The sequence below is a fragment of the Microcaecilia unicolor genome, chromosome 11, assembly GCF_901765095.1.
Source record: "Microcaecilia unicolor chromosome 11, aMicUni1.1, whole genome shotgun sequence".
Lineage (NCBI taxonomy): Eukaryota > Metazoa > Chordata > Amphibia > Gymnophiona > Siphonopidae > Microcaecilia > Microcaecilia unicolor.
In genome coordinates, this window is record NC_044041.1 from 65,007,094 (window position 1) to 65,031,112 (window position 24,019).

The 24,019-nt window shown below is 45.3% G+C and overlaps 1 protein-coding gene and 1 long non-coding RNA gene across 2 annotated transcripts in view; one reads left to right on the forward strand and one right to left on the reverse strand.

The window, feature by feature from the left end:
* Positions 1-242: 242 nt before the first annotated feature.
* LOC115479587 lies at positions 243-963 on the reverse strand. The gene is made up of 4 exons (XR_003943721.1): positions 919-963; positions 733-793; positions 586-645; positions 243-315 (listed from the first exon to the last, which is right to left on the reverse strand). It is a non-coding gene; the product is annotated as an uncharacterized LOC115479587 (long non-coding RNA).
* A 15,988-nt stretch (positions 964-16,951) lies between these two features.
* PXN (paxillin) overlaps positions 16,952-24,019 on the forward strand; it is a 127,594-nt gene continuing 120,526 nt past the window's right edge. The window contains exon 1 of the mRNA XM_030218816.1: positions 16,952-17,044. Coding sequence (XP_030074676.1) covers positions 17,032-17,044 — 13 coding nt within the window. The 5' untranslated portion in view covers positions 16,952-17,031. The remainder of the gene's footprint in view (positions 17,045-24,019) is intronic.

The following is a 24,019-nucleotide window of genomic DNA, read 5'->3' on the forward strand; positions in this document are numbered from 1 at the left end:
TCCTGCCATGCTTACCTCGCTTACTGGGTTGGACCGGCCCTGCCTACCACTTATATGAGTTACCAAGGTAGAAAATAGAAGGCATATATGCATAGCTTTATTTAAACCACAGCTGATATGTAATTCATCACACAAGACAATACAGTCTGTATGAGTACATGAAATGTTCATTTATTTGTATTACACAAATAAAAACTTGCGATTAAACCATCCAGAGGAGTACAATATGCATAAATGCATAAATTAACAGACAAACTTTGCTTTTCAAGGTGTTTCACTTGCACCGTCACACAGGATCTTGCTGCTTCACTGCACCTTTAAAACAGAAACAAAAATTTGTTGTGAATGCGCATGTATCACTGAATGTTGTTAGGGGGGTGGGAACAGTGACATAGCACAGTTGGTAAGTGGGGCTGTGAGGAAACAACAGGAAAAAAATTGTAATAGTGAGCATGTACTAGTTTAGTACTGAGACAAGGTGAAAGCAAACCCGTACAACAGGAGGGAAAATAGGTGTGAACAAATGTACAAAACAATACATACATTCATGAACATTGTTTTAGTATATCTGTCAATGATACTTACTATTGAGAGAGAGGCTGCCACACAGGGGAGGTACAGGAGGGTGTTCTGTGGTGGTCCTGCCTGTGATGACAAAAAAAAGGAAAGTTTGAAATTGACAGAACTGTGCGTTAAAGAATATAAACTATCAAGACAGGTGCACTTACTTACTCGGAAAAGCAGGCGCGGGAGACCAGGATGGGAAAGGGGGGGTGGGTTTGTCTTGTACAGTCTGTAAGAAAAAAAACCCATTTGAGGTCTCAACATGTGGAGGGATAGTGAGGAGCACGCAAACTGAGCCCCTGAGAATATGAAAAACAGGTGTAAAACCAACAAGCATCTGAGATTACTACTTACTTGGAAGAGCAGGGCTGGGAGTCCAGGAAGGGACAGGGTGTGGAAGGCTTGTCATCCAGCCTGTAGGAAAAAAATACAAGGTAGGTTTCAGTATGTGGAGGGATAGTGAGGAGAACACACAGTGTGCCACTGACAAACTGAAAAACACGTATAAACAGAATAAGCACCAGAGATTACAACGTACTTTGAAGAGCAGGAGTCCAGGAAGGAACACCATGACTGGGAGACAAGGAAGAGACAGTGGGAGGTCGACTTGTCGCCCAGGCTGTTGGAAATAAATACAAGGTAGGTTTCAGTACATCTGGAGGAAGTCCCTGCCTGCGAGGATTGAAAAAAACAAGTCTGAACACAACAAGCACCTGAGATACTATACTTACTTGGAAGAGCAGCGCTGGTAGTCCAGGAAGGGACAGAGGTGGGCTGGCTTGTCGTCCAGGCTGTAATAATGTAGGGGAAAAAAATAACACACGCATTAGACGAACACATAATAACAAAGGGGATAGAGAATATGTGACTGGGAAAGAGATATATATAGGGAATACATAAGGAGACTATACCATTTGCAGTGCGGGAACTGATTGCAGGGTCATCCCGCAATATCTCACGCCGCATCCCCCTGATCTCCTGCCGGAGATCCAGACACATCTGCTGTTGCTGCTGTGAATTCGTTCTCATTATGTTGCACAGGTCACTCAAATGGACGTTGGTCTTTTCCAACACACGCATCACTGCGTTGCCCATCACATTCTACATGACATTCTCCACCTGCGCACATATGGCATCTGTGGAATGCTGGACACGCTCTGCCACTTCTTTAGCAGGTGTGTGGATCCCCTCATTCCACTTGGCCTGCATCTCCCACAACTGGCGACGATCCTCCCATTCCTCCATTGGGGGTGTCTGAGGACGGTCATTGGGCAACAGCATAGCAGAAGATAGGGGTGTCACATTAACATCGAGGGGGGGTTGTGACATCTACAAGGTCAAGGGTCACAGTTTCCTCAGCCTTCCCATCCTCTCCTCCCTGTGTAGGCGTCATCAACCATACACCTAACAAACAGAAAGGCAAGTAAACACATGAACACAAACAACGCCAATGTCCTATTGTAACTTTGTGCAACACACAATGACACCTCTGTACTCATATGCTTCTTCTTCCTCATCTTGTGTGGCACACGGTGTTGCAGGCTCTGCTGACCATGTCGAAGTGCCCGCAACTGGATGGACACCTTCCCAACAAAAAAAAAGACTGGCGGGTTAACAAACGGTTGCTGAGCCCATGGTGCGACCGGACATCGAATACTGGGTTCAATTCAGGTCGCAGCATCTCCAAAAAGATAATGGGATTAGAAAAGGTGCAACGTGTAATTAAACTCTGGAATTTGTTGCCAGAGAATGTGTTAAAGGCGGTTAGCTTAGCAGAGTTTAAAAAAGGTTTGGATGGCTTCCTAAAGGAACAGTCCATAGACCGTTATTAAATGGACTTGCGGAAAATGCACTATTTTTATGGGATAAGCAGTAAAAAATGTTTTGGACATTTTTGGGATCTTGCTGGCTACTTGTGACCTTGATTGGCCACTTATGTACTTATGTCCCTTCCAGCACATCACATTACTCACCACCTTCTCTGGCCTCAGTTGTGGGACATGTGGTCGCACCTGGCAATATGCCATCTTCCAGATGTTCACCTAGAAACGTAAACACAAAACGCAGTTGACCCAAAACCGCCACCCACCCCATTGTCAGAAATGCGTTAAACAAACTCACCTTCCATGCCACCAATGGCATCCTTCCACATGTCTACTCCACCACACAGTCTGACCACCTGCTCACGACCGAGGTTGTGCAACACAGCCTCCTCCAGGGCAGTCAGCTCCAAGGCACATGGAGGGCAACCCACTGTACCCTTTCCATGTTTCTACTTCTTCCGTGCCTTGGCTTTGATGATACCCTGAAGTCTTGCCAACGATGCTTACACTGCTCCACAGTGCGCATCTGCACACCGACAGCGGTCACATCATCCGCAATCTTCCTCCATAGTTTGTTCTTTTGTCCAAGCGAGAACCTGGACTTTTTAAACAGCCGACCAAATTCATCGCATACACGATGAACCAAAACTTGTAGCTCGTCCTCCATGAATTTTGGCGCATGCTTCCGCTTACCATTGCCATCAGGGCCCTCACTTCCAACCACTGTTTTCTCATGCTCCTCAGGCCATGGCACATTATACTCCATTGCTTCTAGAAAAAATAAAATGGAGGAGATGTTAACATCTTCAAAATGCACATTTATCACTCTGCCACCACCCTGCCATAAGTTAATCTCTATGCTTTAAACGGTACTTACCAATGAAAAGTTGAAAGCAGAAAGGGAAAAAACGTGGCACACACGAAACACCTTAAAAAAAATTTAAATGGAGAAGTTAACAGGAAAATGCAAAAAAAAATCACATTAAACCACCATTCATAACCTATCTTACTTACCTAAGGAACAAACAACGTGGCGCACACCATACACCTTTAATAAAATAAAATCAAGGAGAAACTACAAAAAAAAATCAGTATCTTACACACCCTAAATGCACATCTATGATGTTTGACATGTATACTATCTGTGGTGATACCATGTGTTTCCCAAATGAATACTGTGTGCATACGTTTCCTATACTACTAGAGGGGATCTCAACCAGATTACCAATACTGTCACCCCAAAACAAGCCCAAAAAACCACAACCCACCACGGGCAAAAATTTCCTGTGGCAGGTCACAGAAAACCACCCAATTGGGCAGAAAAACCGCCCACTTGCCAACACCTAATGTGACCAGAGTAAATGTTAGGGCCTTCCTTCCACCTTAGGGTGACTTTTTTCCACCTCTGGTTCTTCACTCACAACTTTTCTGGGAAGGTTATTCAAGGATTATATAACAATTCTGGTATCACCCCTTGGTCATCAGGCTTCTTTCATTCACTTTAAGACACTGTTTATCAGGCTGAAGTAATATGCAAATTAGATGGTTCACTGGCTCCACTGATATAGCCACTTTGTGGGGAAAAGACTTCTTCACACTGGTGTCAAATACTCTGCAACTGAGCATTCCTTAGGAATAATTGGAGTCTCAGTAAGACAGCCTCTACCTCTGGACAGGACTTTAAACTTTTACCACAACTTTACAGTCTTGTTCTCCATCCCCAGCTGTTAGTCTGATTCTTAAATTCATTAGCCCTAGCGGCCCATTCAGCGTAGGACATGTTTTTAATCCCATTGAGGCTTTACTACAAGGTCTTTTCTTGTTGATGCAGATTGTGACCACTTTACATATCAGTACATTTTCCCCTAAGCTACCCTCATATGTTGAGGCTTTCTTGTAGTTCCACTCCTATCATGTATCACACGACTGACCATCATAAGAACTTATTCTCTTAAAATAAAAGTCTCAGCTATAATTTTTTATAGTCTGCTGTAGTCTTCATCTCAACATTTGGGCTATTCTTTAAACTTAGGGTGACTGCTCTTCAGTCATCCGCCCTCCTGTTCTTGACCCCCTCCTTTTGGGGTTCCCGGGGTATCTTTTCTGGAGAACAAACGTTTTCCTATCAAGGTTCAGCAGAATATGCAAATTAACCACCTCTTAGGCAAATTACAATTCCATTCAAATTCCTTACTCACTTAAGCAGGGAATTCTTCTTTAAGCAACAGTTCCTCAAATCGCTTGTCAACAGAGCCCACTTAATTTGGAATCTGGGTCTCTGTTTAGAACAGCCACCTCCCCTGGACAGGACTTTTAACTCTCACTTTAACTTTACAGTCCTGTCCTCCACCCCACGGCTGTTAGTCCAGTCCTTAAACTGAAGGACTCAGCATTGACCCATAATGGGAACTGTCTAACATCATTGTAATAGTCCAAAAGCATAACTCTAAGGTAAGTACCTTTGCTTTGAATGTCTTTACTAATTTGGGTATGTGGCTTCTTTCTTCAAGTCTCTCAAGGCCTTGTGTGGCGATCCTTTTATCTAGTTAGCAGTTCAGCTTCCTTGGGGTCCTTGCCCCAGGATTCCCAGCACATCCAACTAGCCTCCTGCATCACTGTCAAGACTCCATTGTTTAGGCTACGCTATGTCCTCCTGTCTCCCATCTTCTCCTGGTGGTGCTCTTTATATAGAGCTACTAATAGCCCACCACACCTCTTCTGGGCCCTTCCTCCTGGCCCCAAAAGGCCCAGTACCTTCTCCAGGGCAGTTTTGCTAAAAGGGGAATCCTCTGCTATGGGTCCTCCCCATGTTCCAAGCCTTGGCTGGAGCTCTCTCTAGTGACCCTTTCTAGCCTTTCACTGGTGTCCCCCTTAGAGCTTCCTCTAGTGACCAGCTCCTGGCACCTTATAGGGTTTTCACTAGACGAGCACCCTCTGGTGACCTCCTCAGGGTAGGGCATGTCCTATGAATGTCCTATGATTATATATATATATATATATATATATATATATATATATATATAACCTATTATTCTGAACAAACTCCTGGAGGAGAGGAGGTTCCACCAAGATGGTGACAGCAGAGTAACCGTGCTCCCTTTGGGTCTAACAGTTATGGTGAAGAAGAAGGGTAGGGGTTTTCCCTCAGAATCTTCACTGATGCCTACATCTGCTATTTCAGGAAACTATGGATGTTTTTGTGAGCCACGGGGGTCCGGTCTTTCCAGATTTAGGGGGGTGAGGTTTGCTGGCTGCTCAAATGCCACTACCAAGTGGAGCAACGTCAGGCTTTGGCTCAGACATCTCACTCACCCCTGATATGCAAACTCCCCCATAGCAACCTGCTTCATTGAGCTCCAAAGACTTTTCATCAGATTCCCTACATGTATTGTTGGATGAGTCAGTTGATAGAGAGAAGCCTTCTGGCGCCATTGGTGAGATGAAAAGTACACCTCCGGGTCAACATGTCCCAGATTAAGTGATGAGAGGTGCTGGATTTGTGTTGGAGACCAATAGGACTTGTGTTAGTATGGGGAGTGTTGAGTCAGTGGTCCCGATTCAGAGACCCCCAGCCTTCACTCTCAAGTCCATTTGGATTGCAGTTTCTAAGGCCCTGTACAGGCAGTTTGCTGTTATGAATGCCACTATACAATTGGATTCAACTAATATTGAGCAACTTTGCATAGATTTGAGTCAAACTGTGCAGAAGGGGCAGATAACACAGAGCAGATTAAGAACTGTCAAGTATTGACTACGTCTTTGGTAAAGGAGAACTCTATTCTAAAAAGGAAAATATAATTTTTGAAAAATACTGTCAGATTTTCTAATTTAAGATTGATCAGTTTTCCTTAACTTCCTCTGGTGTTTGCTAGAGATGTTTTAATGTTATTTGAAAAAAAGTTATCCAGGTTTTGCAAGAAGCAATGCCTCCATTGTCTCGTATTTATTATTTGCCTTAAGCTGCCCAGGTTGTGGTCTTACCCATTGATCCTGACATATTAAATATATTAGAGTTATTGGAGACTTCGGACTCTGAGGCTGTTTCCTTGGCTACTTTGATAGAATCTCTGGCTCTACCATATGATCACAAATTGCTATTAAAACTTTTCTTAAAAAAAGAGATGCTCCCTTCATGGATTGTCAAGTCAGGATTTTTCCTGAGTTGTCTAAAGAGACTCAAAGGAGAAGGAAGAATTTTCTTCTTCTTAAACCAGCTGTCCTCCAAGTAGGAGCTATTTTTTTGTTCTTAAAATATCCCTGTAAATGCCTTATTAAATGGAAATCAGTGCAATATGATGTTGTTGGTTTGTTTGTTTTTTACCCTTACAGCTCTTGGCCTTTCTCAGTGACAGGAGACCTCTGTCTAGTTCTACAGGTACGGCAGTTCCTATTGATTTGCATTAATTGAGTAATTTTTGGAGTTTGCTACTTCGCTTTTGCTTTTGCATAATATGATATCAATGTAATGCTTTTGATATAGGTATCTATATTTATTTTTAAATTACACTTGTATTCCTCCTCATAGTGTTGTGGACTGTATTTAAGTTAATTATTTCCTAAATAAGTTGGCTTCGGACCAATTTCCTTATAAATATTTCTGTATGTTTGCAGGACCCTGAGGGGGCACAGAACAATAGTGTTTCAGGGGTGGTTAAGCTTTTACAAGAATACTATGAGGCATATTTTCAAAGCACTTAGCCTCCCAAAGTTCCATAGAAACCTTTGGAACTTAGCCTCCCAAAGTGCTTTGAAAATATGCCTCCATGTGGCACTATATGCGCGTCCGGAATCCTGTGTAGGGCCTTCGATGGAGGAGTACTTAGCTGACTCGGGAATGCCATGACTCCCTGGAGAGGCTGAATGCTCCCCTATGGGCCAGTGAATTGCAAAGAGTAGTGAAATCATTAAAACGAGAGTCGGCCCCAGGTCCGGACGGGTTTGGGGCAGAATACTATCAGCTTGTGTTCCCAAAAATTTGTGGGCCACTGTTGGCCTACTTGGAAGACTCATAGGCATATTTTGAAAGCACTTAGCCTCCCAAAGTTCCATAGAAACCTATGGAACTTAGCCTCCCAAAGTGCTTTGAAAATATGCCTGTCAGTCTCTCAGAAAACGTTTCCTAGACACTCGAATTAAGCCTTGATTACTTTAATTCCCAAGGAGGGCAGGCCGTTGGACCATCCAGGTTCTAATAGACCGATTTCGCTCATAAATGTAGACTTGAACATTTTGGCCAAAGTCTTGGCAGAACGTTTGGCCCCTTTGATGTCGGATTTGATAGCGGAGGGACAGGTGGGATTTGTAAGAGGCCGTCACTCATGTATCAATGTCAGGAAGATCTGTTTAGCTATTGTTTAAAGTCACATGGTCAAAGATCCTTTACTGTTGGTTAGCTTGGATGCAGAAAAGGCATTTGACAAAGTTAGATGGGACTATCTGTTTTCTGTATTGGAATATGTGGGCCTGGGAGGTTGGTTCTTGCATGCAATAGAAACCTTATATGCACGGCCTCAGGCGTCCCTGATAGTAAATGGATTGCGTTCTAGTTCTTTTCCGGTAGCATGTGGAACGTGCCAGGGGTGCCCTCTTTCCCCATTCTTATTTCTCTTGTACCTAGAACCCTTGTTACGGACAATTCAGAAAGATCCAGATATCTCGGTGGTACATTTGCGGCAACAGAGGTCAAAACATTGGCGTTCGCAGATGACGTTCTTGTGACATTGACCAAACCACAAGGATCGTTGCCACATCTCCTTAGTGCAGTGGAATAATTTGGCTATTACTCAGGTTTCTCTTTAAATATGCAAAAATCAGTGGCCTTGCTGATTCAGGCCCGGATTAGAGAGACCTGGGAAGGGGCGTTTCTTCTAACATGGGCGGCAGGACCACTGAAATATTTGGGTGTGTGGATACCTGCGAACTTGGAACGTCTGTATGGCTTGAACATAGACCCCTTGAGAGAGCGTACCCGACAAAGATTGCAGGTCTGGAAGTCCCTACCTCTGTCCATTAAGGGCAGGATAGCCCTTTATAACATGATTTTGGTGCCTCAGTGGACTTATGCTTTGCAGATGCTGCCGATATTAATAACTCGGAAAGATGAGTGTTTAGTGACGCAGATGGTGCACATTCGAAACATCTGGCAAGACAAGAGGCCTAGAATGGCATCTGGGAAATTATATTTGCCGAGAGCGCAAGGCGGTTTGGGTTTATTGAATGTGAGATTTTTGTCACTGGCAAGTAATTTGCGACATCTCTCGGACTGGTTCTGAGGAACTAATAATTTTTTGTGTACAGAGATAGAAACTGGTTTGTTATATCCACATCACTTTAGCTCATGGCTACATGCACCACTGAGGGAGCTGAAAATGCTGCGGATTGCAGGACCGATGTTGTTGCCTTTAAGAAAGACCTGGAGGTGGATTTGTAGATTTTATGGACTATCGGCTGTTTGCTCACCTTTATTGCCGTTGGGGGGAAATCCGCATTTTGCTCCTGGTACTTATTCGGCCACTTTTGCGAACTGGATTTGTCATGGTATAAAGTATCTCCATCAATTTTATACAGAAGAAGGGACACTTAGGACTTTTGAGGAATTAACATTGGAGTTTGGAGCATTGAAGAGGGACTTCTTTGCAGCTTTTCAGTTACGTCATTATTTGAAGTCACTCCCTCCCTCTTCTATGAGCCCGACAGTGTGGGATAGGCTGTTAGCTATATTGGCCTTGGATGCTCAGTTGTCAGTCCCCCTAAAATATTTTCATGCTTGTCTTAGAGAACAACTGGGGGAATTTGACTACACCCGGCTGGCGGTTCAGTGGAATGGGGAGTTAAAGGTGGGTGTCCAAGCAGAGCAAATAAAGGCGTGCATTTTGGAGATTCCTAAAATCTCGGTGAATGTGGTGTTGCAGGAGGCATCATATAAATTCTTTACCCGAATGTTCATTTTGCCACACAGGGCGTGGAGAGCCTCAATGAGGGAAGATGACAGTTGCTTGAAATGTGTTTGCTCACCTGCTGACCTGGGACATATGTTCTGGAGCTGTCCGGGTGTATTGGAACTCTGGAAACAAATATGTTGCCAGGTGTCTCAACTGTGGGGGGTCACCTGGCTCTGCAGACCAATGTTGTTATTTAATAAATTCCAGTTTGTACAGTTACCACCGAGGGGGTTGAAGTCCTTCCTTAAAAAAGCCGTCATGATGGGGAAGAAATCCATTCTTCATTTATGCATAGTGGCGGAATCTCCGGGGATGTCCCAGTGGCGGTCCCGGATGATTTTTCTTTGTTCCTTGGAGCGCAGAGAAATTGGTGATTTAGCCTCACCCAGAGGAGATGCCTTTTGCCGTATGTGGGCCCCGTTTTGGGACTCGTTGACAGCAGTGGCGCGGAGTAGAATTTTAAAATCTTAGTCCCGACCGTGGATCACGTGATGCACTGAGAGCAACAGCAGCGTTTAGGCTGTGCTCCGGGGTCCCCTCTCCATAATCGCAGTGCAGACTGTTTGAAATCTCCTCTGGGGCTATATTGATACGGCGATCGGGTGCGTGAGAAGTGTATGGAAGCCTATTTGGTGCCGATGCCGCCCGGATCCGCAAAAATAAGTGTTAAAGGCGAGAAAGGAAAGTCGCCATCGGCCTCGGCTGAATCCAAGATGGCGGACCCTACGAACGAGGCGCAACCAGAGTTTTCAGCGAAACAGCTTGCCCAAATCACAAAAGCGGTTGAGGCGGCCCTGGAGCCCCGATTTGAGTCCCTTGCGGGGCAGCTGGGCCAGATGGAGGCGCGAATCACGGAGACGGTGAGGCGGACAACAGAACTAGAGAACCGCGTGTCGGAGGCGGAAGACACATGGAACAAAAGCACGCCGGCGCTCAAAGTTCTGGAAGAGAAAGTAAGAGCGCAAGGCGAAAAGCTTGAAGACTTGGAGAGTAGGGCCCGCCGCTCAAATATAAGAATAGTGGGGATTCCAGAATCGACCCCAGAAAAGAACCTGGGGGCTCTCCTTGAAACATGGCTGCAACAGGAGTTCGCGCTCTCAGATATTCGCGGGGCCTTTTGTATTGAACGGGCGCACCGCTTGGGCAGATTCCAAAAAGAGACTTTGAAACCAAGAGTTGTAATTGTGAAAATTCACAATTACATACACAAGGAAGAAATAATGCAAGGATACAAAGCTAAAAGAGACTCCTTAAGATATAACGGAGTACCGATATTGATCTTTCCGGATTACCCAGCGGGCGTCCAGGAAAAAAGACGACGCTTCCACCCGGTATGCTCGAAGCTAGTGGAGAAAAAGATCCGCTTCACACTAGCCTTTCCCGCAACCTTAAAGATTTATCTTGATGGCAAGTGGAACAACTTTGTCTCAGACAAGGCTGCGATGGAATACATTAATAAACAACAGTCGGACCTTAACAGCGAGACTTGAGTGAGCCCAGACGCAAGGGAGGACAACGAGGCGGTAACTGTACAAGAGTGATAAAACTGGACTGTTTTGGGACAGTGAACGAGAGGGGAATTTATTTGTTCACACATTTCTATGCTGTCTTGGTTTTTGAGGTATAATGTATAAGTAGAAGTAAGAGATGTGTAGGTACTTTAATGGGGGAGGGGACCCTTTGCATTAAAGTGAATCCCAGCGATGCATGCAAAATCATCGCCAAGGGCAATGGGATGTTTGGGGCAGGGAGGGGGGGTGGGAGGGGCAGAGGGGGCTGGGTTTAGAAAGGGGATAGAGGAACCTTGTGAGTCATACCACAACATTCTCAGAGGGCAGGGAACACAGCAGGTTCTGTTTACTGTGACCAGGGCCAAAGATGGCATCTGGGTGTGGGGGAGGGGCTGGGCTCCCATACCCGTAGAGTCGGTCCACAGGATGTCAGTGGCAAGATTACATACTCATAGGGGATTGCTTCCTATAAATTTATAACCTGGAACGTGGGGGGGATTTCCTCCCCCATAAAACGTAAGAAGGTCCTTACACACTTAAAGCGGCTTAATGCTGACATAGCTTGTCTTCAAGAGACCAGATTGTCCGCTGAAGAACACGAAAAGCTCAAGAAAATGTGGGTGGGCCAGGTAGACTATGTATCCTCGGGTCAGAGAAGAGGGGGGGTGGCAATTTTATATCGCAAGCATTTAGTGTACTCATCAGAAATTGTGTTTAAAGACGAGGAGGGGCAGTATCTGATGGTCAGGTTGAATATTCAGGGCAAAGAACTGTACTTGTTGTCAGTATATGCTCCCACCCCCCAAACACCTGATTTTTTTCCTGAGTTGATGCGGGCTCTCCTCCCGTTTAAAGACCAGGAGATAATTCTTGCAGGGGATATGAATGCAATCATGGACAATGAGGTGGATTGCACGGGGAGGAGGAACATGAGGGCAGATAATAGTGGGGGGAAGGACTTACTATTCTCTTTCGTGACATCTCTTGGGTTAATAGACACATGGAGAGCTCTACACCCAGAGGGCAGAGACTTCACACACAGATCCCGCGCACACGGGACTTGGGCACGCTTAGATTACATTTTTGTGTCAGCATCTTTGTTCCCAGGTACAACGGAGGCCTCCTTAGAACAAATTATAATCTCCGACCACTCCCCGATGAAGATTACCATAGAATTTGGGGGGGGGACTCGCACAACGAAGCACTGGAGGTTTCCGGGCTACCTGGCGAAGGACGTGGATTTCACCAGTTTCCTTAAAAAAAAATGGGAGGAGTTCTCTCTCCACAATCAGCAACACAGGGGGGACCCAGTCTTGTTTTGGTGCACGGCAAAGGTAGTGATGAGGGGAGAAGTGATCTCTTACATGGCGGCCAGAAAGAAAAAAGTGGCCGCTAGTATCATTAATCTGACAGCGCAACTGAGCGACGCTAAGCGCAGATTCATTACCTCCCCCTCACAGACACACAGGGACAATTATGAAGCACTGCAAGTTACCATAAATTCCTTAATACAAGAACAAACACAAAAGAATATTACCTATCACAAATTCAGATTGCATAAGTATGGGAATAGGCAGGGAGGTCTGTTGGCCAAGATGGTTAGCCCCCCGACTGGAAATCGCACTATCACTACACTGAAGGACCCGCAGGGGAACATCCATAATAAAACTAATGAGATACTGAGGCTGTTGCAAGAATATTTTAGAAACTTGTATACAGCTGCGGGCCCGGCCCCTATGGCGGAGGTGGATAGGTTTCTGTCCAGATCAGGGTTGCCCAGGTTAGATGAGGGGACCCGAGCTGCCTTGGAATTGCCCCTGCAGCCAAAAGAACTTCAAAATGCTATTCGTAGCCTTAAGCTGGGGTCGGCCCCGGGGATAGATGGATTCTCGGGGGAATTTTACAAAACATTACAGTTGTCCATAGTCGCACCTTTAATGGAGTACTATCAGGCGGTGATAGACGATGGGAAGCTCCCACAGCATGAAAACACGGCACTGATTACAATCTTACTTAAACAGGGCAAGCCGGCGGTGGATCCTGACTCCTATCGCCCCATTTCTCTAATCAATGTAGACGTCAAACTACTAGCAAAGATACTGGCTAATAGATTAGCAGCGAATATCTCAGATCTCATAAGCCCAGCACAGGTGGGGTTCATTCCCAAACGTCATTCTGTCCGACACGTGCGGAGAATTCTCTTAGCCATGGCCCTTTGCAATGGTCAAAAAGAACCTGGTATGCTAGTAAGTCTAGACGCAGCGAAGGCTTTTGATCATGTGGACTGGAGTTATCTGTTCAGGGTATTGGAGTGGATGGGGTTCCCAAAAGGATTTGTTCGCTCTATAAGAGCCTTATATGAAGGACTAGGCGCACAAGTGGTAGCAAACGGGGAGAGATCTGATTGGTTCCCGGTTTGCAGGGGAACAAGGCAGGGGTGCCCCCTGTCACCCTTCTTGTTCGATCTTTCCTTGGAGGCCCTGATAAGGGCGCTGAATGGTGCCGATGAAATTAGGGGGGTGAACATTGCTGGTGAAGAGGTGAAAACCTTGGCTTATGCGGATGACATTCTGCTGGTCTTGCGGGAGCCTCAGGCGTCTTTGCGACATGCCTTGGAAGTCGTGAGGCGATATGGGGCTCTTTCGGGGTTTTCACTGAACCTCCAGAAGTCATGCGCACTCGCCTTAGATGTAGGGCTACAACACACATGGCAGGGGAGCTTCCCGCTACGCTGGGCAGATACAAAACTAAAATATTTGGGGATAATAATCCCTCGGGATCTGTCGACCCTATACAAACTCAATATTGGCCCAATGATGGAAAGTATGAAACTAAAATTGGCATTGTGGCAGGCTCTCCCGCTCTCCTTGTGGGGGCGGATTGCACTCTTTAACATGCTGATGGCCCCGAGGTGGCTTTACCTTTTCCAACAGCTCCCACTGTTTTTGAAAGGGAAAGAAGAACGGGTTTTAAACAGGCTGTTGCAAAATTTTCTCTGGCAGGGGAAACGTCCTAGATTGCCCTTATCAGTAGTCTTCACCCCCAAAGAACAGGGTGGGATGGGGCTTTTGAGTTTAAGGTACCTTTCGATCGCATGCGCTATGAGGCATGTCAACGATTGGTTTCGGGGAACGGCTGAGTTTTCCAACACGGTGGCTGAGACGACAATCTTTCCTGGGACACATTTTAGTTATCTCCTGCACACGGGTTCTCGCTTACCGCCCTTAGCACATCACCGCCATCCCTTACTGTATTCACTCAGAGCTACTTGGAGGTGGGTGTGTAGGAGACATAATTTCAATGCCAAAGTCACACCGTTGCTTTCTATATGTAACAATCCAGAGTTTCCTCCGGGGCTGGGTGCTAGTGTCTTTGGCCGGTGGAGGAACAGAGGGGTTGTTTACTTGTCTCAAGTAGTTAATGAAGAGGGGCAACTCAAAACACTGGCTGCTCTCACAGAGGAGTTTGGCATTCCTGGCACACACTATTTTGCGCATACACAATTAAAGCACTACGTGTCCTCTCTCACGTGGTCTGACCTCACAGAAGATGTAGTAGATATTCTTACAGAAAATTATTCGCTTGGGGCACAAGAATCTGTCCCCCTGCAGTTTCATCTTCAACAGCTAAAGGACTCCACCCAAGAAATAGATTATACGCGGCTGGCTGCAAGCTGGTCAGTGGACTTGGGGTGTACGCTTACTCTGGAGAATTGCAAGAACTTCATTAGGAAAATTCACTTACAACACCTGTCAGTCCCACAGTGTGAAAAGTTATATAGATTCCTTTTGAGGACATACCTGGCACCAAGGAGAGTAGCTCGTATAACTGAAGCTTGTGATGGGACCTGTACCAGGTGTGGGAGTGGGTCAGCCTCACTGGGACATATGTTCTGGCTCTGTCCTTCGGTGCAGCAATTCTGGGGGGATATTCTTCACTCTCTGCACTCACAGTGGGGGTGCTCATTAGTGTGTGACCCTCTGATTCTATTTTACATCTACAAATTTACAGAGAGACCGCCACCCGGGTTTAAGAGATATGTACAGTGGGCGATGCTATTCGGGATTTCCACAATTCTGAAAACCTGGCGGTCGGAGTTGAGACCACCTATGCCATTCTGGCGTGCCCTGATGATTCAGCAAATGAAGCTTGATAGATGCAGGGTGCGGACACTGGACAGTGAGGAAGGGGAGGCGTTCCGTAAAATATGGGAACCTTTGTGGCTGACCATGCCCTCACGAGCGAGAAGCTATATCTTGAACATCTGACTGACTCACAAGGGGGGGGGGGAACATGGGGAGAGGGGGGGAGTTATTTGTTTAGGTTTGGGGGTTGTAAAGTTTTTTGGTTAATGGAAAATCAACATGGCTGTTATACGCTGTACTGTCTTATCTTGTGCTTGTGATGTACTATGCAGCATATGTTGACAATAAAAATGATTACACATAAAATCTTAGTCCCACATGACATGACACAAGACGGGGATGGGGGGGGGGGGGGGGGGGAGAATTTTGTGCTTGAATGGAGTGAAGGAGCTCCAGGTGGTTATTGGAAATGGTTATTCGTCTTCTTCTTCAAGACACCTGGCTCCACTGATTTCTGTAAAGTTGTGCATTGTAGCAATAGAAGAATAATGTGTTAAGGGGCAGAAGTGGGGAGGAGAGAGTAAGGGGGGTGGCATACCTGTTTGGGGTGGAGAGGGGGGACATTAAATGGGGGGGGGGATTGTCTTTTGATGGCCAATGTTATGTCATTGTTGTTGTTTCATGTCTTCTGATTTTGGTTTTGATTGGTTGTAATTGTTCTAAGAATGATGTATGATTTATGCCATCAATAAAAATGTTTGAAACATATATATTTCTGTATATCCTTCTAAGTGTTTATATATTGCTACAAATTGCAATAAAAATAAAACAAAAATCCCTATTATTCTATAATAAATATTTTCAACTTGCCAAATCCCTTAGTTGTGTGGAGTTTATTTGGGGAACTGGATTGAACTGTGACAGTCCTGTAGGTGTAATACACTACTCCACCACTAGGGGTTTACAGTAAAACCAACTTCCTGAACCCTGAGCACATCTCATAGCGCCCCCCCCCCAAACAAACAAACAAACAAACAAAAATTAACCCAAAGTATGTGGGTAGTTGATGATGCTTTAATCTAATCTTGCCCATAGCAACATAAGACTGTATGATTCAGTTGGTAGTTGTTATAGTACAATTAACAATAAATAAAATTAAATATAGATCAGAATACAAACAAAATTCATTCCATAAGGGATAGGGAATTATTTACAATACGTGCATATGTTTGTTTCTGTTCTATGTGTGATCCATATGTGTTTGTATGTGTGTATATATCTCTGTTGTGTATTATTTGTGTGCTGTCCATGTGTTGTGTTTTGGGGAGGCACTTTGGAGAGAGTTGGGATGGTTAAAGGAGACAGTTTTGAGATGATGGGGTAATTTTTGGAGGATGAGCTGGGGCCAATTGTGTGTGGGTAGTTTTGTGGAGTTGGGGCAGTGGTGGGCCAGTTGGAGGGATATAGTTGTCAAGGGCTGGATAATTTAGGGTGAGATGGAGCAGATGGGTTATAGCTTTAGGGGCGGGGTGGGTAGTTGCATGGACATTGAGGGTAAGTTTGATATGTGTGGCAGTTATAAGGACTAATTTTGGAGTGGTTAGAGTAGAGGTTCTGGGTGAGTTGTTGGGGGATAGTCAGTGTTAGGAGGTCAGTTATAGGTATTTTGTGGTGGGGCATTTCAGAGAGAAGGGAATAAAGAATGGGGAGAAATGAGCAGTTCCTAAATTGCTGCGTTTCACTGTAATTTAGTATCTATGCCGCATAAGCTGGAGCTGCTTCTTCCATAGAAATACACTGTCCTTTTTTTTCGTGTGGCACCTGCTTTCTGTGGAACGTACGCCACGACCTCTGGGTTCACGTGAAATTCTCAGATTAGCTCTACTTGTTCTGTATTTCCAGTTTTCTACCAGCAGGTGTCGTCTCCTTTCTCGAGAAAAAAAGCTGACAAGTGCGCGCACGTAGTGGAAGTGTTTGGGATCTGTTTTTTGTGCGCGCACGTTCTTTGTTGTTAGGGAGCGCGCAGCCCGTTCGCGGTAGAGCAGCGGAAAAGTTACGGGTCTGGGGTGCGGCTCCGGGAAGAGGGAACCGGCCCGGCTCAAGCAGCATGGATGACCTGGGTGAGTGTGTGCAGGGACCTGTGGAAGTGGCCTGGTCCGACCTGCTTTGTCTCCTCGCCAACTTCTTAGCGAAGCAAGTTCCAGTCAACTCTGGAGAGGTCCCGGGCCGGGGAGGAGGTGCGCGCGCGCGACAGAGAGACTGGGGCTGTGCGGCTGTGTTTCCAAATCTATGCGTATGTGTGGATATGAGTATGAGTTTGCGGGGGAGGGGGATGTATGTGGCCATGAGTACTTATGAACATGTCTGTGTGTATGTAAGCCTGCGAACATACGTGTGTTGTCTACTTGTGAGTGTGCGGGTGTACGTGTGTGTCTGTGTTTAAGCACGTTTCTGTATGCTTGTGTGTGAGCACATGTGTTTACGGGTGAGCAGACATGCATGTGCAGATCCATGTGTGTGTATGGATATGAATGTGCAGGTGTGTGTCCAAAAGTCTATATATGTGCCTGTATGTTTCTATGAACGTGCATAGAAAAACATGCGCACACATGCTCATTGTGAGCATACATGTGGGTGTATGTATCCTTATGTATGTGCCTGCCTATGTGTGTGTTTTTCCTAGATGGATGCACATATGTTTTGTGTGCATGTGTGTATGCCTAATCACATATGTGCATGTCTAGGTGAATGTGTGCATGTTTTTGTGTGTTTATCTGGAAGGGATGATGCTATAGGAGTGGCCTGTGCCTGTAACCTGCCTTGGATGCTTTCTACTACTACTTATTTGTACAGAGGCATATTTTCAAAGCCCTTAGACTCACAAAGTTCCATAGATTACTATGAAACGTTGTAATTCTAAGTTCTTTGAAAATGAGCCCCATAGTAACCTATAGAACTTTGTAAGTCTAAGTGCTTTGAAAATGGCTTTGACTTTGAGACATTCAGGTGTTCAGCGCTGCGTGCATCTGGTAGCGCTGTACAAATGCTAATAATAATATGCAGAGAAGAAGGAAGGCCGCAGGAGGTGGAAGTCTGTGGTCCACTACGTATAAAAGTCCACACAAAATGAGTAGCGCGACCAGCAAGGCTGTCCCAATAACAACTGGAAGATGGAATAGCAGTGAAATAACCTTATTCTTATAATGCCCATTATAAGAATAAAGTTATTTCACTGCTATTCCGTCTTCCTGTTGTTATTGGGAGAGCCTTGCTGGTCGCGTTACTCATTTTATGTGGACTTTGAGACATACGCAACATCATGTGTAAACATGTAAGAGACAGTCCTTTCAGAAGTGGAGGAGTAGCCTAGTGGTTAGTGCAGCGGACTCTGATCCTGGGAAACTGGGTTTGATTCCCACTGCAGCTCCTTGTGACTCTGGGCAAGTCACTTAAACCTCCATTGTCCCAGGTACAAATAAGTACCTGTATATAATATGTAAACAGCTTTGAGTGTGGTTGGAAAAACCACAGAAAGGTGGTATATAAGTCCCCTTCCCTTCTCGACAGACTTGGAAGCTGGATAAATTCTGTTAGATTATGTAGAAATAATTTTGTAGGTTAAAGAAATATTTGTGTGATTTATGTTGGTCAATCTTTGTAATCGTTAGAATTTGAGGGTTGTGAAGTTGTAATATTTTGAAGTTTGGGTTGCTAACTCTGCCATCATTATTTGCAAAATATTTAAGTTGGTCCAGAGCAGTACAGGTAGGTTGTAAAATGGGTTTTGGTATCAGTTTGGAGTCCTGTGAAGGGAGTGTCTGAGCCTGTCTCTTCCACCTTGAGGAACTTCTATGTTGCACCACAAAGGCAAGTTCCTGCTGACTTTTCCAGCCCTTACCTGCCTGCCTGACATGGCTGCTAACAGTTTGAGAATTTGTGTAGCCTGGAGCCTCTCTACATTTTCCTGACTGTAAGTGGGGGTGGAGGACTGCAGGTATTTCATAAGGTTTGTGCAGAGCTGAGTAGGCAGGATTGCTTTCAGGTTTGAACTTTGCCAAGTTGATTGTAAAATTGGAAATATATAGAGTTGCAGGGTGTAAATATGTCTGACTCTCCTCCTGTCTCACAGATTTTCGTGTTGATTAGGAGCTGCAGAGAGAGAGATGTTTATGGGTCAAGTTGTCTTGGAGGAAATGAAGTTTTAGATTCCCAATCAATGATCTCTTTATTCTGTGTATTTTATGATTTTGTTGTGTGTGACTCATGGTAAAGCTGACTATGGTCAGGATGGGACTGAGGTGAACTGAGATGCTCTACTTTTTAGGGCTTGGCTTCATTCACTACATCTTAGTGATTTAGGATGTTATGATTCATTCTCATCTGCTTCAGAGTGCAGACAAAACTGATCTTGTCCATTTTGGACAAGAGCTGGTATAATCATCCCTTTCTAAGATATACTAATTTCGCCCTTCCTTCATTTTACTCCTGTAGAACTGATTTTCCCACTTATACAATGCCAAGTAATTAATTTGGAGCCAATATAGAAGGAAAATATTATTTGTTACTAAGGTGGTAATAAAATATAACATAAGAATAGCCATACTAGGTCAGACCAATGGTCCTTGTAGTCCAGTATCCTGTTTCCAATAGTGGCCAATCCAGGTCACGAGTACTTGGCAGAAACCCAAATTCCATGCTACCTATTCCTGGGCAAGCAGTGTCTGCCTCAATAACAGACTATGGACTTTTCCTCCAGGAACTTGTTCAACATTTTTTTAAACCCAGATACGTTAACCGCTGTTACCACATCCTCTGGCAATAAGTTCCAAAGCTTAAGTATTTATTTGAGTGAAAAGTAGAGGAGTGTGGTAGCCGTGTTAGTCCACTCTTAAGGTTATCAATAGAAATCAAACAAAATAAAACATGGAAAAGAAAATAAGATGATACCTTTTTTATTGGACATAACTTAATACATTTCTTGATTAGCTTTCGAAGGTTGCCCTTCTTCGTCAGATCGGACGAAGAAGGGCAACCTTCGAAAGCTAATCAAGAAATGTATTAAGTTATGTCCAATAAAAAAGGTATCATCTTATTTTCTTTTCCATGTTTTATTTTGTTTGATTTCTATTGATAACTTTGAGTGAAAAAAAACGTTTCCTCATTCGTTTTAAAATTATATCCATGTAACTTATCGAGTGGCCCCTGGTCTTTGTATTTTTTGAAAGAGTGAAAAATTGATTTACTTCTACTCATTCACTCAGGATTTTGTAGAGCTTGATCATATCCCCATTCTGCTTTCTCTTTTCCAAGCTGAAGAGCCCAAACCTCTTTAGCCTTTCCTCATATGGGAGGGGTTCCACTCCCTTTATCATTTTGGAGATGAAAATTATAAGAGGCTGTCTGTGTGAGAAGTCCAAAAAAGGAGCTTGTTTTAAAGGCTACCTGGGTGCTTTTATGCCTTTATAAAATAAACTGGCAGAACCTGCCTCAGTAGCATGCAGATGCTGACACAGACATTTACAGCAGCTCTGAAGAAGGTTTAAATTTGTGCATGTACCCATTCAGGGGGCCATTCTATAAAGAACACCAAAAGTTAAACTCCTAGACACAATATAATAAGCACTAATTCTGTAATGGTTTCTGGGTGCCCAGCAGGGGTTCTCAACTCCGTTCTTGGGACACACCTAGCCAGTCAGGTTTTCAGGTATCCACAATGAGTGTGCATGAGAGAGATTTGCATATGCTGCCTTAATTATATGCATGCTCATATACATATGTATCCCTAGGGTTATCATATGTCCGGTTTTACCCGGACACAGTGGTGTGCTGGAGCCGGCTTTCATCGGCTCGCACGAGCCGGGTTGTTAAATTTTGAAAGATCTTACGATCCGGCTCCAGTAAACGAGGTAAGCATGGCAGGAGGGCGCCAAAAGCCATGCTTACCCCGCTTACCTCACCTCCCACAGCCCATGTTTGCCTGCACCCGCCCCGCACCGCCCTGGGAGGGGGGTTTAAATCTTTTTTATTACCTCAGTCGAAGCGGCCACGTCATTGAAAGCCCTGCCCGTCTCTAGCCTTCCCTTCGTGAGTTCCTTCCCTCAGAGTCTCGCCTTCTGACGTAATTTCCTCTTTCCGCAAGGGCAGGACTCTTGAGGGAACAAACTCACAAAGGGAAGGCTAGAGACAGGCAGGGCTTTCAATGACGCGGCCGCTTCGATGGAGGTAATAAGAGATTTAAACCACACAGGGTGGCACTGTGGCAGGAATAAAAGGGGGATGTTGGGGGGAGAAGAGGGCGGGTAGATATGAATGGGAGGGGAGGATGGGGCAAAGGAGAATCACTGGACATGGATGGGAGGGGAGGGCAGGGGAGAGAGGAGAATCGCTGGGTATGGATTAATGGAGGGGGCAGGGGAGAGAATTGCTGGGTATGGATGGATGGAGGAGGCAGGGGAGAGAAGAGAATTGTTGGGTATGGATGGATGGATGGAGGGGAGCAGGGGAGAGAAGAGAAGATAATTGCTGAGTATGCATGGATGGAGGGGGGCAGGGGAGAGGAGAGTTGCTGGACATGTGTGGATGGAGGGGAGGGCAGGGGAGGGGAGAGGAGAGTTGCTGGACGTAGGTGAATGGAGTGGAGAGGAGAGTTGCTGGACATGGGTGGATGGAGGGGAGGGCAGGGGAGAGAGGAGGGTTGCTGGACATGGGTGGATGGAGGGGAGGGCAGGGAGAGAGGAGAATTGTTGGACATGGATGGAGGGAAGGGAAGACAGGATGGAGATGCACATGGATGGAGGGGAAGGGAGAGAGAAGAAATGCCGGAGAAGGATGGAGGGGAGGGGAGAGAGGAAATGCTGGACATGGATGGAGGGAGGAAGGGGAAAATGCTGGACATGGATGGAGGAGAGGGAAGGGAGAGAAGAAATGCTGGACATGGATGGAGGGGAGGGAAGAGAGAGGAAGGAGATGCGGGAAGAGGAAGAGAGGAAAAAAACTGCACATGGATGGAGAAAATAGGCAGAAGCTGGATCCACTGGACAGTCAAGTCTGCGGAGGACCCAGCTTTTACTTACGGATGTAGGGCAAGAAATGAAGGAGGAAAGTAAAGAAATAAATGGAAAGGAAGCCCTGGAAACAGAGTTAAGAGGACAGATAGCAGTAGAATCAGATACTGGGCCAGCATGATCAGAAAAACAAAGTCACCAGACAACAAAGGTAGACAAAATAATTTTATTTTCATTATAGTGTTTGGAATATGTCCACTTTGAGAATCAGGTGCTCAATGTTAAAAGTTTATATTTATTTAATTATTTATGGCATTTTATCCCACATTAAACATGAATTAGATTGGAACCTGGGATCATTTAATTTTTTTTTTCCTGAGGAGAGTAATGCATTGGCCCTCCCCCCCCCACAGGCTCTCTCCCCGGCAATAGCCAGCTCTGCAGATTTGAGGGGGGGGCGCAGAGGTGGACCAGGGAGAGAGCCTGTTGTTAAACATTTACCAGCACACCACTGCCCAGACATGTCCTCTTTTTGAATGGGGCATGGGTCCTCTTTTTGGGGGGGAGCAAATATGGTAACCCTATGAGGCATATTTTCAAAGCACTTAGCCTTCCAAAGTGCCATAGAAACCTATGGCACTTTGGAAGGCTAAGTGCTTTGAAAATATGCCTCTAGGTATCCCAAGCTTTGGGTTGAGAACTCCTGAGTTATAGAATACAGTTCAATCTTGATTGTCTGATGTAATTAGGACTGAGTCGTTGTCGGATAAGTGAAAAGTTGAATAATATGGAAAACAATGGTAACCCCTTAAAAAATGCACGGAAAAAATATTTTATGCATACAGAACATGCATAGGTTTATTAACCAACAGCGTGTGAACCTGGAAACCAGAAAGAGAACCTGAGCACTTTTTAAAAGCAAAAAGATGACGTCACTGTTTTTTTTTTTTTTGGGGGGGGGGGATCCTGTCAGATATGCCAGATGGTCAGATTAGCGAAGGTTGGATAATTGAAGCTATACTGTACTAGTATGCCAGCATTTATGAGCCAATGTCTAGGCATGCATAGAGGGCATAAATGCACGTGCCTAAATGCGGCACTTCAGCGTATAACTTACATATGTAATGGTGGGACCCGCCCAGGTCCTGCCTGTGTATGCCCCTTGCATTTACGCTCTAACCGAGTTGCACACCTATGTTACAGAATACCGCTGTGTGTGGCTAGCCTTTGCATACATTACTGTAACAATCGCATATGTAACTTCAGGTGACCTGTTATCGAATGAGGGGGAATAGTGTATAAAATGTGCACATAAATCACAGCTGCACCCCCTCTGCACCCATTCTACTCTCCCAGGGATGCCTCTGCACAATTTTGTATCTGTTAGCCACATTGTCAGGTACTAGCTGGCTTTATCTGTTTCTGAGAAAGCAAGCATAAGCTGCAACTTGGAGATCTGCCACACAGCAGGTAATTTTAGAAACGTTTTTTCTGCATGTAGTATGCGGGAAAGGCCATTTATAAAACTGTACATATATCTATTGAAACAGCCATATCAAACATATAAATTGCGAGTGACCGTACTCGCCCGCAAATGCGCAGTAGAGACCGAACGTTCAAGGAGCAACACTCCAAACCCTGCCTCCACCAGCAGCTCCTGTTCCTGTACCAAACGTAATGCAGCCAATAGGGAGGGGAGGGGGGGGGCGTGGAAATCGGAGGAGGACGTAATGCAGCCAATAGGGAGGGGGGGCGTGGAAATTGAAGGAGGACGTAATGTAGCCAATAGGGAGGGAAGGAGGGGGCGTGGTCATCGGTGGGGGGGGGGAGGGAGGATGGAGAAGAGAACCATGATGTACAAGAGCACAGCAGGAACGACGAAGTGGTCGAGGCAACAAAAAAATCCGCAGCAGAAACCAAGCAGGGATCAAAAAACGTTCTGGGGCCAACAGAAAAAGGTAAACAGGTGCATTCACTCGCAGCATACACACACACAAGTCCTGCTTTGCAGCATGAAGCAAAGGCATAGCTGTCCTGCCCCTTTGGCTCACTGAACAGCACGAGTCAGCAGAAGGGGCGGAACAACAACAT